We start from the raw sequence: 15510 nt of genomic DNA, 5'->3' as shown, positions 1-15510 counted from the left end.
TAATCAACTTGCTAATGAAATGTTAAAGTAGGGGAAAAGCCCTCATTTATAAAAGACACAGAGGTACACTGACATTTGAGGCTGCAAATCTGTGATATTTCTAATTTGAACATTTCTTTCCTAAATTTATTAGCTGAAATTCAGCTAGAAGAGGAACCTATACCCAATACCCTGAGGAACTGTCCTTGAAACAGCATGTAATGGCAGTAAAAACAAGTTTGTTTTTTTCTAACTCTTTCCCAATTTTGAAAATAACATGTCGGTGCCATAGCAACTGCCAAAGATAACCAATTAATTTTTTGTGAACTACCATTACAAAAATCACGGCTTTTTATTTATTTTATGCCTTACAATCCATCATAGTCATTATTCACTTTGAAGTTCAAGTTGTTCCATCTATGTCCTGTGGGACCCCCTTTAAATTCACTTCCGTCTCCTTCTGTCAAGATTCCAGGGTTCTCAGATAGTTTTTTTTGCTTTCTAGTCTAAGACTCTCCGGGCTCACCTTATATGTTCCTATTCTAGAATTACAATAAGACATTTATCCAGTAAGTTCCTTCTTTTTTAGTGGGAAATGGCCATAATCTAAGTGATTCTTGTTCTCATATTGTTAATTCAAATTTAATACTATGGGGTTTTTATATAAAATTATTTCATTTCATACTTGTGATTTTTTTTGAATAATGAAAATCTTGGATGTTTTTTTATAAAGATTTATTTATTTTTGTGTCGAACAACTGGGCAGAAGGTGGGGAGGGAGAGGTGAAAGGATTAACCAGAGACAGAATGCAGAGCAGAACAGGCAGATCTACTGAAATACAATGCTGAGGGGAGCAGCGGGCGAGACAGGAGAGGTCTGCTGCATCACATATGAGTTAGCTCCCTGGCAAGGGATTGAGCTCAGACCATAGTGGTGATAGCGCCGAGACTTAATCCCTAGCCTACCAGGGAGGCCCATATATTGCTAAACTTTTAGATTTTATCAATCTGAGAGATAAGAAATGGTATTTCAGTATTAACTTTAATGTATACTACTCTTAATATGAGCAAGTTTGAGTATCTTTTTATGTTTCAGTGCAATTTATATTATTTATTTATGCATACAAGAATTGGGGTACAGGCCTGAGGTGTGGGGGGGTGGGGTGAGAGGATTCACCAGAGACAGAGTGGGGAGAACAGGAAGAATGACTGAAATACACTGCTGAGGGAAGCACCAGGCAAGACAGAAGAGGTCTGCTGCGCCATGTGGGTTGCTCCCTTGCCGGCCAGGGATTGAACTTGTGCTAGAGAGCCTGCGGATAGCTTCACAGCGATATGCTTAACCCCTTGCGCCACCAGGGAGGTCCCTATCTTTCAAGTTTTAAAAACAAATTTTTTTTTCTTGTTCAGAAAACTTGCTTTTTCTTTATTTAATAGCTGTGTAATCTTAGGTATCTCTTTAACTCTATTTTCCGATTGTAAAATTGGATCTGTGTCACTTCTTCTGAAGGTCACTAAGGACTAACTGAGAAATTTATTCTGAAATATTACAGCTATATCATATATGTTATGATTTACAAAAACTGGTTGTCTTTATTATGTCAAGATTTTTATGTATAAATAAAAATGTGTTGAATCTGGAAATTCTCATGTTCCTCTAGAAACTGGCATACTCTAGTCCTCATAAACAATAAGAAAGGTAAATGAGGGTTCTATCTTACCTGGCCCTAGAAACTGGCATCCTCGAGCCCTGACAGCAGCCCATAGGTTGGCAGACAACTGCTGAGGGTTCTGGTGCTGCAAAATTAGTTCTGTTACTGTTCTTTCTCCAAGTGAACGAGCTGCCCGCATGGCTCTTACACGACCTTCTTCTTCCACCAATTGACAGTTTACAAGTGTCACCAGTTTCCTTTGCATGGGACGACTCAGTGCACTCTGGTTCAAACTAGCTACACCTTTAGGAAAAAGGAAACTAAAGTTTTTTCACTTAAAAAAAGACAAATCAAGTTTTACTATCTGAATTCAATTAAGCCACAATTCCAAATGAGTCCTCCATAAGGTACTTCCATTTTTTTAATCAATGAATATTTTATCTGTTTATTATTGTTCTGTGATATGAAGAGTTTACTTTTTATTTACTTCAATTTTTTTTTTTTTTGGTATTTTTTTTTTTTTAAATTTATTTATTTATGTATACAAGAGTTGGGGTACAGGCCAGAGATGCGGAGGGTGAGAGGACTCACCAGAGACAGTGGGGAACAGAACAGGCAGACTGACTGAAACACACTGCTGAGGGAAGCAGTGGGTGAGACAGGAGAGGTCTGCTTCACCATGCCGGCTGGAGATGGAACTCCTGCTGCAGAGGCTGTGATTGCTTCATAGTGCGGTGCTTAACCCCTTGCGCCACCAGGGAGGTCCCCTTTTTAGGTATTCTATTCCCTAGGTTGTATGTGTGCCCCTCAAAACAGTATTTAGTTTTTTTTAGCCTGATCTCCATTTTTAAAACTATTAAAGGTAATTTTAAAGGTGAATGAATGAAAAATTTAATCCACAAGTAATGACTGATAAAAACTTATTTTTTTTAACCATATACAAGACAGCATATTGCATAATGGTAAGCTCTTAAATCCTACTCCCTTTTCTTGACTCAAGGATATTGCTTCACCATTTCTTCCCTCATCCCCCATAGCATCAGTTTTTCCCTAACTAGTTCCATCAGCACACAAGAATAAGAAGCATGCTGCTTATGCCATCCTAAAAATCCTTTTTATGGATCTCTTTATCAGCTCTGCTCCATTTCTTTCTTCCCTTCTGTTGTGAATCTCCTAGAGTTTTCTATATTCACTATCTCTATTTTCTTCTTCTCTAGTTTTAAAACCTACTGCAATAAGTTTTTTGTTACCATCTCTTGACAAAACAGCTCTTGTTACGAGCATTACCTCTACTTTGATAGAGGTAGAGGAATGGTCAATTCTCATTCCTTATCTTACTTGACCTTTCACAGAGCACTTAACAAAATTATCAAATCCTAACTACTTTGAACACTTGCATTAGTTAGCTTCCATAACACCCCATTCTCTTGGTTTTCATCCTTCTTTCCTTCCACTCTTACTTTGCTGATTTCATCTTTACTTCCTGACTTCTTCATGTTAAAGGGTCTCAGGACCCAGTTTTGCTTTCTTCTCTATCTGTACTCACTACTTAAGTGATCTTATCCAATCTTAATATTTTAAATACCATCAATATGTCCATGACTCCCATATCTACAGCTCCTACAGCTGATTCCTTAACATATACCCACTGGTTACTCAACTGTATCCAAGTGAAGATTTGCCATTTCAGACTTAACATGACGAAAATTGAACTGATCTTCTTACCTAAACCTGATCTATTTGCAGTATTCCTTATATAAGTTGATGGCAACCGCTCTTTTCAAGTACTCAAGTTTCAAATCTGGGAGTCACACGTAGCTCTGTTCTTTTTCTCATCCACACAGCCAATAATTTTGGAAATCCTCTATTAGTAGTAATCTTGTCACATTAGCTTATAAACTGATTGAGTCCCTGCTTCTACCTTTGCCCTTCTATACTGAATTCTTAACAGAGCAGCTAGAGTAATCCTTTCCACATTAGTCAAATCATGTCACTTCTCCGTTCAAAATCCTAGTTACTTCCCAGTTTGACTCAAGAGTAAAAGCTCAAGTCTTTAAAATGGACTGTAAGCCTAGAAATCACCTGGTTTCACTATATCTTATCCACTTACTGTTTATACTTTCTCCCTTTTCTAAAGCATAAGTACTATGAAAACATGCACTTTTACTAATGTATTACAAGTACCAACATAGTGTCTGGCACTTAGTACATGTTCTTTTAGATATCCGTTCAATGAATGAAATAATAAATGAATGTGGTGGATGAACACGGTAAATTTTTCAAGGAAAACATAATCTGCAAAAGACCCAACAGCGCAAAACACAGACCAGGTGTAAAAAATAATTGGTTGATTCATTCAACAACTTCAAATCATGCCTATGATGTGCTAGTCATAATTACTAGGCATGCAGTGATAAAAAAAATTTCCATTCTGATCAGAACACTTAAAATAATTTATTGTGCTTGTATGCCTATCTTCCCCAGTGGACTGTGGGCCTCATGAAGACTGGGGATCCTAACCACAATGTGTAATCAAAAAAAAATTTAGTGACTGATTGAATGAAACTGTCTTAATAGGAATTATCAAAACTAATACTGTTATAGTACTATTAACCAGTGACTATAAATATTACAGGAATCTCAGTATGTAGTATGTCTGATGAATTCTTATGTTAATCACAATACTGGTTATTTGCAGAAAGTAAAATTATAAATGTTTTCAATCAAAAAGTTTTCCATTACCTCTCTTAGCAAAATCATTTTCCAAACGTCAAAAGTATTTAATAGGCTATCAGTATCAAGTCATTCAAAACAAATTTATTACCAAGTCCTATCTCCCAGTGAAAACACTTTTATGAGCTTACCTTTACCTCCACTTAGTGGTTTCAAGTAGAGTGCTAAATCCTCCACACATTTCTTTGCAACCTCATAGTGTTTGTTCTCACCTAGATTACTTAACTTTATCGATTGATGATCTGGTACCTAAGAATAAAGAAAAATTAAAGAACACATTCATTCAGCTCACACACACAAGATTTACTTACACATTTGGTAATAATAATGGTGAGTATAAATTTATAATACAAACAATATAGCAAAGCAGTTTGAGTAAAGTTAAAGGCAAACTGTTTTCTAAGAGCCAAGGATAATCAAACTTAATAGCAAGGGGTGGGTACATTAATGAATGGGAAAAAGCAGGTATTTAATGATATTATATCAATGTTAATTTCTTGGGGTTGATAATTATGCTATAATATGCTGTAATTTTAAAGGGGAAAATGGGAAACCAATACAGTTTCTCTGTACATATTTTGAAAGTTATTCTAAAAAGTATGTCAAAGTAAAAAAGTAGAGGTAAAAGATTTTTTTCTTTAGCACTTAGGAACGTCTTACTATGTAATTTACTTCCTATATTTATTGCTTATGGTCTGTCCCCTTTTGCAAGAATATAAGCACCACAAGACACTACTTTTTCAATAAAAGGTCAAAACTTAAGTATAAACTACAGCTTTGCCACTTCCTGAGTGATCTAGAGTAAATTATTTAATTGCTCCTTGTCATGGTTTCTCTGTCTACAAAATGAAGATGAAAATCCCTATCTCATAGTGCCATTATAAAAGTTTAGTTTAATTTAAGAAATATTTGTATTTACAGAGTGCTTACCATATGCCAAGCACAGTTTTAGGCACTAGGCATCTATCAGTGAGCAAAACAGACAACAATTCTTGCCCTTGTGGAGCTTACATTCTAGTGGAGAAGATAGGAGGCAGTCAATAAATAAAAAAGCATAATAAATAAATATGTAGTATGATGGAAGGTGCTCAGTAAAAATTTTACACCAAGGATAAGAAGTTTGGAAGTGCTGGCTGCAATTTTAACAAGTATGGTCAGGCTAGGCTTCCTTGCGAATCAAGACATTTGACTAAAAACCTGAAAAAGGAAGAGGAATGAATATTCTAGGTAAATATAAGAATCACTGCAGGGCCTCCCTGGTGGTGCAAGGGTTTAAGTCTCAACACTATGAAGCTATCAGCAGCACGAATTTGATCCCTGGCCAGGGAGCTAACCCACATGGCATAGCCGACCTCTCCTGTCTCGCCTGCTGTTCCCCTCAGCAGTGTATGTCAGCAGATCTGCCTGTTCTGTTCTCCATTCTGTCTCTGATGAATCCTCTCAGCCCCTATACCTCTGCCTACATCCCCGTTCTTATGTGCATAAGTAAATAAAAATTAATCTTTAAAAAAAAAATTCCCGAGTCACAAAAATAAATCACAAATTTTGACCATAGCGCTTAACACACAAAACATACAGGACCATAATGAAACTTACAGTTTTGCTTAAGGCTTTATGACATTAAATACATTCAAGAAAATCAGGGACACAATATTTTTTATGTCTCAAATATTACTAAACATGCTTTGTACCCCTTAATGAACAACATACTGTAATTATTACAGATAACAAATTAGTAAAATCTTGAAAACTTACCTGGGCTCCAACTAACTGGAGAAGTGCGAAGTTGACAGGAAGCACATCAATGTCTGTGTTGATGGCAGTCTGGTCAAAAGGACAAGCTTTACGATGGAGTTTATTCAAGCAGGTCTTGCAAACAGTGTGTGAACAACCTAAACTGATGGGTTTGTGCACATTCTCATCAAATTCATTATAGCAGATTGGACAGGACAGAAATTCTGTCCATTGAGCTGCCTGCACAGGCATTGTGGAAGCTGGATGCTCGGGTTAGGAGTCTAGCAGATCATTATTTTGCTGTGTAGTGTTTTATTAAGCTGGAAATGGACAAAAGTAAGAATAAACCAATTACTCATCATTCACCTTTTGAAAGTTAACTGCCAAAGTCAATCATCACAGTTTTAAATTCTAAAAACACTTCTAAATAATTTTGTATGCTTTGGATTTCTGTTACTTTAAATCTATTTACTAAAGTAATTAAATTTCGTAAACTCTGTCCAGAAACAATAGCCTGATAGTATTCCTTTCAACTAAACATATTTATATCAGTTTCTCATATAATAGTTCTCAATGTTTTCACACAGTTTTCTTAATGACCACATCAAATAAGTTAATAATATTAACTTAGATATTTCATTTTAAGGAACACAAATTACTTTTGCTAGAATTTTTAAAAAGTGGTTCCCTTGGATACATACCATCCCAAAACATATTACAGTGTGGCCTGAGAGTAAACTTTCATAACTATTGATCCAAACAATATCCTACTGAGACAAGTTTTAAAAAAACTGCCTTGCCATCTGAATGGCCAAGTCAGTCAACTGGCAGTTTCACAAGGGGAAATTTCTGGTCAGGACTTGAGTAGGAGGCTAGCTGAGCCATTGAAAATCAAAATATAAGATTGTGATAGAGCTGTATGTCCCAAATTAAAGAATGACAAAGTAAAAAAGAAAAACTGTCATATATCTTGAATGTGGGTCCTTACAATACGCCGCGCAAAACAGATAGTTTAGTGGCGTGTGTGCGCGCGCGCGTGCGTGCACACACACACACACACACACACACACACAGTACCAAAAACTGTCAAGTCCAACACACAAGATAAAGAATAAAAGTATACTCTCATCTACAATAATTCTAAGCAAAAAAAAAAAAAGTATAAATTTTTATCTGATATGATTATGGTTTGGGAAGAATTATATATGCATATGATTAAAAGGCACATTAAGATTAAATGTTCCATAATTTCTGGTAAAATATTTAGTATCAAAACAATACTGTCTTGTACTTTAAAACCATTTTGATACCAAATTCAAATACACTACATTTCACAAATTTTCCATATCTTCTGATTCAAAACTTATGTAAGTCTGACAAATTCTGTCTGGTGAGCAAGAAATCTAGGTATATAGGGCAATTAAACAGTAAAACTTCATTTCATAAGAATATTTACCAACACAAACGTATTCATTCCATAGAAATCAGCTGTTTAAAAAATGCAGTCAGATTCTTGGGCTTCCCTGGTGGCACAGGAGTTAAAGTCTCAGCACTATCAAGCCACAGTCAGCCACTGCAGGCATGAGTGCAATTCCCAGCCAGGGAGCTGACCCACATGGCGCAGCAGACCTCTCACATCCCCCCGCCACGACCACCTCCTTTGGTTTAAATAAATATTTTATTTATTTAAGATAAATAAAATCTTAAAAAAACAAAAATGTAGTCAGACTCAGAGATAAAAGTATATTACAGATTTTCCAATATCCCCACATTCAAATAAAGAATTCTATTGGCCCTTATAGGGCTTGTATGTTAACAAAAACTGAATGAAAAAAAAAATCAGAGGGATAAAGACAAACATCACATGATTTCACTCACATGTGGTACATAAACAAACAAGTGATCTAAATAAAACAAAAATAAACTATAAGACCAAATTAGTGGTTACCTAAAGGAGAAGGGGTTCTTCAGGCAGTCATTCACGTAAATGGGGGATATACTATGTGACGAATAGAATTGAACTTTTAGTGGTGAACTTGATATAGTATATACAGATATTGATTTATAATGATACATAACCAAAAATTGTTATAATGCAATGTTATTTCAATTAAAAAAAAACTTGGTAAAAATGAATTACAAAGCATGCTATATAAAAGCACCCCATATAAACTTTTCTTCAAATAGCTCTAATGCAAAGTAACTAATTTTTATTTTTAAACTGATCAAATCTTTCAAGTTATACTTACTTTATCTTACACTTTCAACCCTCGTAGGGGTCATAGCTATCAATACCATCCATATCAAAACCAGTTCACTGGTTTCCAACCTTAGAAATGAACACATCACTCACTCTTTGAAACTAGTATTTTTAATGCTCAGTTTTCTAAGCTGTAAAATGAAACAAGGAAAAGGGCTCTAAAGAAGAATAAATTTTATCTAAAATCTACTGCTGGGGGCCCTAATTTAGTTAATAACTTGGGCCAATGAAGTATTTATGAAAATACAACACTGCATCTATTTATTCATAATGGCCATCTGTTTGGGAATGCTAACTTTATGGATTAGGGTATTACAGGTTACTGGATAAGAGGAAACGAATAGCGAACACTTTTCCTTAGTCAGTTTCCCAAGATCACTCTGAAACCCTTTCAAGTTAGCTGGTGGAGAGGTAGGGTTTGGGGGAGGTAAGAGTCATTTCGGGGAGGTGTAGTCATTCTACATTTAGTGGAACTAATGTAGAAAAACTCTCATATTTTCACCTATTAGTTCACCTATAGCAGTGTTTCTTACTTCAAAATGCACTTGATAGTTTTGTTATAACATCCCATTTGATGTTTCTATATCTAGGAACACCAGAAACTTTAAATGTAATAGCTAAATTAATTCAAATAATTAACTTCTAATTGAAAAACTTTTTTTTTTTATAGAGGCATGCTTTATTTATTTATTTGTTTGTTTGTTTGTTTTTGTTTATACAAGCACTGGGTACAGTCAGAAGCACGGGAGGGTGAGAGAATTCACCAGAGCCAGAGCGGGGAGCAGAGCAGGCAGAAGGACCAAAGTACACTGCTCAGGGGAGCAGCGGGCAGCAGGAGAGGTCTGCGCGCCATGTGGGACCCTCCTGCGGTGGCCGGGGAGCAGCTGGGGATAGAACTGGCGCCGCAGAGGCCGCGGGCAGCTTCACAACCCAGCGCTCAACCACTGTGCCACCGGGGAGGCCCTGAAATTGAAAAACTTTAAAAGATAATTTCTGCCAACATTTCAGTAGTAACTCTCCCTAATCTTCCTTCTTCTGTGTGTTAGGTTCTAACTTTCTTTCCTTTTTTTTTTTTTTTTTTTGGTGGGACCCTCGCCGGGGGAACAAACCTGCGCTGCAGAGGCTGAGGGCAGCCTCGCAGCCCAGCCCTCACGCCACCAGGGGAGGCCCCAGGTTCTAACTTTCTGATGGGAAAAGTATGAATTAAACTTTCCTGACTTGGTTAAAGTAATGGTTTCATTCAAAAAATTTTTTTTCTTCAGTAGTTATCAATAAATTCTAGAATCCTTAATTAAGATAAAGACAAAATAAAATTTTACCTAGAACACAGAAGAAATTCACATGGTATATGGACCACTAAAATATTTAATTAGTAATGACAAAATTGAGCTTTCAGTCCTTTTAAAAAAGGTACTTTACAGACATTTATCTAGAAAATATTTTGATAATTATAAAAAAATGACCACCTATCATCTTTATAACTTAAAGATACATCTAAATAAACCATAGCAAGCTGGGAATATATATTGATGTGTAAAACTTCTATATTTATACTAACATACAATGAAGTTGAATCTATGGAAGTCTAAACTGCTAATAACATTTATAGTTAATACTTAAGTATTCATCATAAAGATACTCCCAGAACATGTCAAATTGAGATAATAAGGATTAAGAAAAGCCTAAACTAGATGTGTAAAGGGACTAGTTAAGAAAACCAGTCTAATTAAATTATTTCTAATAACTAATTTCAGCTGCTAGTTATTAAAATTAAAGATAACAAGATAAAGCATAGAAGTGGGAAATGCTAAATTAAAGGTGGGATCTTAAACAGATTTTTACCCAAGTAATTTTTCAGACTAAGTTCTTTTCTATGATCACTAACTCATAAAATACAAGGGAGAATAAAGATTTTGTAATCATCTCTCAGATGATTACAAACCACCTTATTAAACAAACTGCATACTAGCAAAGTACTTTCATTTTCTGTTATTAGTCCACCATGATGTTGTACAGCCAGTTCAAAACTATAACACCTTGTTTTAAAATGCCAGAATAAAGTGCACACCTCTTTCACTAATGTGTAATTAATACATACATACATACACACAGAGACAGATATATAGTATTTTATAATACTCTTTATAATGATTATGGTGCAGGCCTGTTAAGTGAAATACTGTTTTCATTCTACTTCACCCATGAAAAGAATCTAAGCTACAGAAATGGTCTGTCACAGTACTTCTCAATTTAGAAACCTTAAAAATAATTAGTTTTGGAATTTAAAAAAATTTATTTAAAACATCACAGGAAGAATTTAGATCTTAAACTAGAAAAGAAATAAAACCAATGGCAGTATCTTTAAGCTCTAAAACTTAACATTCAAACATCAAATGGGTTGAAGAGAACTGGATAGCAATTTTAAAAAATGCCATTACATGTGACTTTGTTAGGAAGCATATATGACTCAAGTTTTATTTCTAAAACCATTATAGGGTTGAACTCAGTTTTTTAGTAAGAATGAGCTATAGGGCCTCCCCGGTGGCGCAGCGGTTGAGCACTGGGTTGCGAAGCTGCCCGCAGCCTCTGCAGCGCCGGTTCAATCCCCGGCTGCTCCCCGGCCACCGGAGGAGGGTCCCACATGGCACACAGACCTCTCCTGCTGCCCGCTGCTCCCCTCAGCAGTGTACTTCGGTCCTTCTGCCTGCTCTGCTCCCCGCTCTGGCTCTGGTGAATTCTCTCACCCTCCCGTGCTTCTGACTGTACCCAGCGCTTGTATAAATAAATGAATGAATAAATAAATAAATAAATCTTTAAAAAAAAAAAAAAAAAGAATGAGCTATAACTTGCAATGCTTTCTAGTAGGAGAGTAAAGGGATAATTTCCATTTTAATTATTTTTTAAGATTTTATTTATTCATACAAAGAGCTGGGGTGCAGGCCAGAGATTTGGGGTGGGGGGGGAGTTTGAGGGATTCACCAGAAACAGAGTGGGAAACAGAACAGGCAGACTGAATGAAATACACTGCTGATGGGAGCAGCAGGCGAGTCAGGGGAGGTCTGCTGCGCCATGTGGGTTGCTCCCTGGCCGGCTGGGGATCGAACTAACGCTGCAGAGGCGGCGCCTTGCTTCATAGTGTGGTGCCTAACTAACCCTTGTGCCACCAGGGAGGCCCTCCCATTTTAATTTACGTAACAATAAATGTTGTGGTTCTTTCGTGGCCAGTGGACTTGAAAATACTTATTTTTCAGACAGAACTACTCACTTGTGCCTAACAATGGCTACTGGATAACTTTATCCTTCATATTTCTAATGTCATTATATTTTTAATTATTCTGACTGTAAGAGGATACTCTGTCAGCAATTTTTGGTTTTCACGGTTCTAAGTTTATTCAGATAATTTATTTCTTGGAATAGTGCTGTTCTAGAACAATGCTGTTCAAAAGAAATCTGTGAGCCACAAGTAATTCAAAAATTTCTAGTCATATTTGAAAAGGGGAAAACAGGTGAAATTAACTTTAATACTTTATTTAGCCCAATTTATCCAAAATATTTCAACATATAATCAATACAAAAAATTGATAAAAAATTTAAAATTGGCAACCCCCACACCCCGTCCCCCCCCACGCCCCCGGGGGGTGGTGCAGCGGGATGAGTGTAGCACTGTGAAGCTGTCCACAGCCTCTGCAGCACGGGTTCGATTGCTGGCCGGCCAGGAAGATACCCACATGGCGCAGCAGACCTCTCCTGTCTAGCCTGCTGCTCCCTTCAGCAGTGTATTTCGGCCCATCTGCCTGTTCTCCCCACTGTCTCTGGTGAATCCTCTCACCCTCCTGTGCCTCTAGCCTGTACCCCAGTTCTTATATAAAAATAAATCTTAAAAATTTAAAATTATTTTGTACTAAGTCTTTGAAATCTCATGTGTATTTTACACTTACAGCACATCTCAATTCATGGCAGGCATATTTCTAGTGTTCAGTGTCTATCTGGCTAGTACTAAACAGTGCCAAACCTAGAACACTTAAAATTATAAAGCAACATTCAAATCTAACTATTATAAAGAATTTGCAGTGAAAATCGCCCCTACTCTTAAGAAGGTTTTCATAAAATTAGAGACCCCTGATGACTATAAAGATGTAATTTGTTACATGAGACTGGATGCAAAATACTAAAATAGTTTAAATTCTCAGCTAGTTTTATTTTACCACACGCTTCCTTTTTTCATCATTAGAAAGAGAAACTTCAACCCAGTCCCAACAAAACAGTAAGCAAACACTAATTACAAAAAGCCCTTGTTATAAGTTTATTTTCTATTAGATAGTATACAATGTAGTTCTGTATTTAAATATGAAATTCTGTGTAAAGAAAAATGCTTTCTTCCAAAAGAATTTTTGTTAACTTTTCAAGCTGGAAGACATAGCAAACTACAAAGCAGAGAGTGAATTAATGAAACATATGAACAAAGGACATAAGTCTTCTTACATGTCAGGTTAACACAACAGTAATAACAGATCAGGAGTAATTCAAAGGATCCACTAATGAACATGACTGCAATTAATCCTCAAAGAATAGGAGCCAGTTTGAATTCTAACATCTGCCTTTTCTTAACATGTCAGGAATTATATACTTAATATTTTGTTCTAGCAATTTCCCAAACTCTGAAATTTGGAAAACACGAATCTCCAAATCAAGAAAAATGGCAATACTGAAAAATGGTCTTTGACAGGACATAATGGATTCTATTTCAATAACTCAACGTGGAAGTAAACAATATAGAAAGGGGTGTGATGTTTGTAGTTTTTCAGATAAAAGAAGGTAATAATGAGGGACTCTGTTAACGCTTCTTTAAGTCTCAAAGCCTGAATAAATTTGTATATTTAACTATAAAAAGCCGCACAGACTAAAACATTTGTTTCTTTGCTTTCGGGTGAAATTTTATCCATTTAGTATGGCAACCTGAGCTTTCCTGGGTTACTCGAAAGTTCCCATTAAGCTTAAAACTTTGACTAATGCAAAATTGGGGGGAAAAAAAAAAAGATGACTTAAATACTTGATTCGTGATCCAAAGTCATTCGAATAACAGCAAATGGGGGAAGGGAAGGAGCCACGAACAAGAAAGAGCCGAAGGGTAGGGGGGAAAGTAGCATTCAAAGTGTGAACCTGGGTGGCAATTTAAAACACAGAACGGGCTGGGAATCACAGGATCGGATCGACTTCAAGCTAGTGATCACTCGGGAGGATTTGGGTGTCAAAGTTCTGTCTGCCGGCATCTTAAACTCTCCTGTGATTCCGAGGCTGGAAATGACAGCTATCTCCAGCCTGTCCCCTCCGGAGAGCCAGGGGCAGCGAAAAGTAGAGCTGCTGCTCTGAAAACAAAGATGCTTTCTCCCATTCTTCTAAGATGGTGGAAGAGTCTCCTTAGGAGGCTTCCCCGACAAGGAAAAAGGAGGGGAGGAAAGCGGCGAGCCGGAGCAGAACCCCCGGCTGCGCTCACGCCGCGGCCCGGTCGCTTGCAGGGCGCAGCGCCGGCCGCGCCATCCCCCCGGGGCGAAGCCCTCCCCGGGCATTGTCTGCTCGGGCTCCCCGGCTCCCCCTCTGCGTCCACCAGCCCGGCGCTGGGGTCGCGGGGAGCCCCGGGCAGAGCACGGGAGAGCCGGGGAGCGGGCTCGGGGGGCCGGCCTCTCCCCCGGCGGCGGGCCCGGGCCCGGGAGGAAGTCTGGCCTGGCCGGAGGGCCCGGGCGCAGCCGCGTCCCCGCGGCGGCGGCGAGGGGTGGCGGCCGCGGGCGCCGGCTGGGGAGCCCTCGGGGGCGCGGGGCCCGCTGGGGGCCGTTCCCCGGGCCGCGGCCGGGCGGCAGGGGCGGCCTCGGCGCCCACCCCGGCGCCGGGCGCCCGCGGACAGGCCCCGCCGGCACCGGCCTCCCGCCCGCCCGCCCGCCCGCCCGCGGGGACCCGCACCCGGCCGGGGCCCGAGCCGCAGCGCGCCCGCCCCCGCCCTACCTGAGGGGCCCGGGCGGGGTCGCTAAGGGCCGCTCCCGGGAGCCCCGCGACGGCGCGGCTCGGCGACGGAGGCGCCTCGTCTCGCCGGGGCAGAGCTCGGCGGCGGTTTCACGACCTCAAACTCCATCGGGAGCTACAGGGACAGCCCCGTTGGCGGCGGCGGAGGCCGCGACGGGGCCTCCTCCTCCCTCCGCCTCCTCCTCCTACTCCTCCTCCTCCGCCTCCACCTCCTCCTCACCACGGAGGCGGACCTGGAGGGATCCCGACCCGGCTCTCGCGAGAAGATACTCCCCGCTTCACGCGAGATCACGCAAGACCGGGAGTTGGGGCGGTGGCAGAAGAGCGTAGTAACCCCCGCCGCCTGGACTGCGCATCAGCTGGGCGCTGGGGGAGCCGGCCCACCCTCTGCACGTGACTTGCGAGCCCCGGAGCACTGTGGGAGGCGCTGTTGGGCGGCCCAGACCGGGCGAAGGGGATGATGGGAAACTCCGTGCGCTTTCATCTGCGCCTTGAGGCCGCCTCCTGGGCGCTCGTTTGCGTCGAGTCTGACTCTTACAAAGCGTGGTCGCTAGCCATTGAGCAGGAGCTGATGCCGACGTATTATAGTCTACTTCATGCTCCGTAGTAAACTGCTGACCCAATCTCAGTTCACCCGCATAGGTTCAAGTAATCTCCCCATTTAAAAAAAAAAAAAAAAAACAGGCTCTGACAGTTATTAAAAAGAAAACCGCGTCCTCAGAAGCCGGAAAGCACGAATTCTGAGGTTAAAATCTCACATTTATTGAAGGATTTTTCACAGTAAACTGTAAGGTGGAAATTATCCTTATTGTGTTTCTAGATAAAGAGACTGGGAACAGAGATAAGGGAATGAAGGTTTATGGGCTGCTTACTAAGTATGAAGTTATCAAGGAGGGTTAAGTGAAAAAAATTCATTTTTACTGTTTGTTTTGTTTATATGTCATTTGCTCATCAAAATAATCCAAAAAGGCAGAAGCCATGTATTTGGTACTCATGGAAAACTGAAAAGCACAGGTTAAGAAAAAGGTCATAAACTAATCAAACTCAAGATATTTTCCAATCTGAACCCAGATACCCAGATGTCTAACAAAAGCATCTACAGAAGTAAACCCACCAGGAATTAGAATTAGAAGCGAT

At 39.5% G+C, this 15510-nt stretch overlaps 1 protein-coding gene across 2 annotated transcripts in view; it reads right to left on the bottom strand.

Moving 5' to 3' along the window:
* The window catches only part of RC3H2 (ring finger and CCCH-type domains 2), a 42528-nt gene extending 27912 nt beyond the window's left edge, over positions 1-14616 (bottom strand). Inside the window, exons 1-4 of one of the 2 annotated variants that reach the window (XM_037495347.2) lie at positions 14356-14616; positions 6120-6418; positions 4496-4613; positions 1701-1934 (exon numbers count right to left, since the gene is read on the bottom strand). In XM_037495347.2, coding sequence (XP_037351244.1) covers positions 1701-1934; positions 4496-4613; positions 6120-6350 — 583 coding nt within the window. In that variant the 5' untranslated portion in view covers positions 6351-6418; positions 14356-14616. The remainder of the gene's footprint in view (positions 1-1700; positions 1935-4495; positions 4614-6119; positions 6419-14355) is intronic. The other variant, XM_054688562.1, reaches the window with a different exon arrangement.
* Between the last annotated feature and the right edge of the window lie 894 nt (positions 14617-15510).

This window comes from Talpa occidentalis, unplaced genomic scaffold (assembly GCF_014898055.3).
Source record: "Talpa occidentalis isolate TD23 unplaced genomic scaffold, MPIMG_talOcc4v2.1 talOcc4.7, whole genome shotgun sequence".
In the NCBI taxonomy this organism is placed as follows: Eukaryota; Metazoa; Chordata; class Mammalia; order Eulipotyphla; family Talpidae; genus Talpa; species Talpa occidentalis.
Note: the sequence above shows the minus strand (reverse complement) of the source record. Positions and strands in the feature narration are given on the sequence as shown.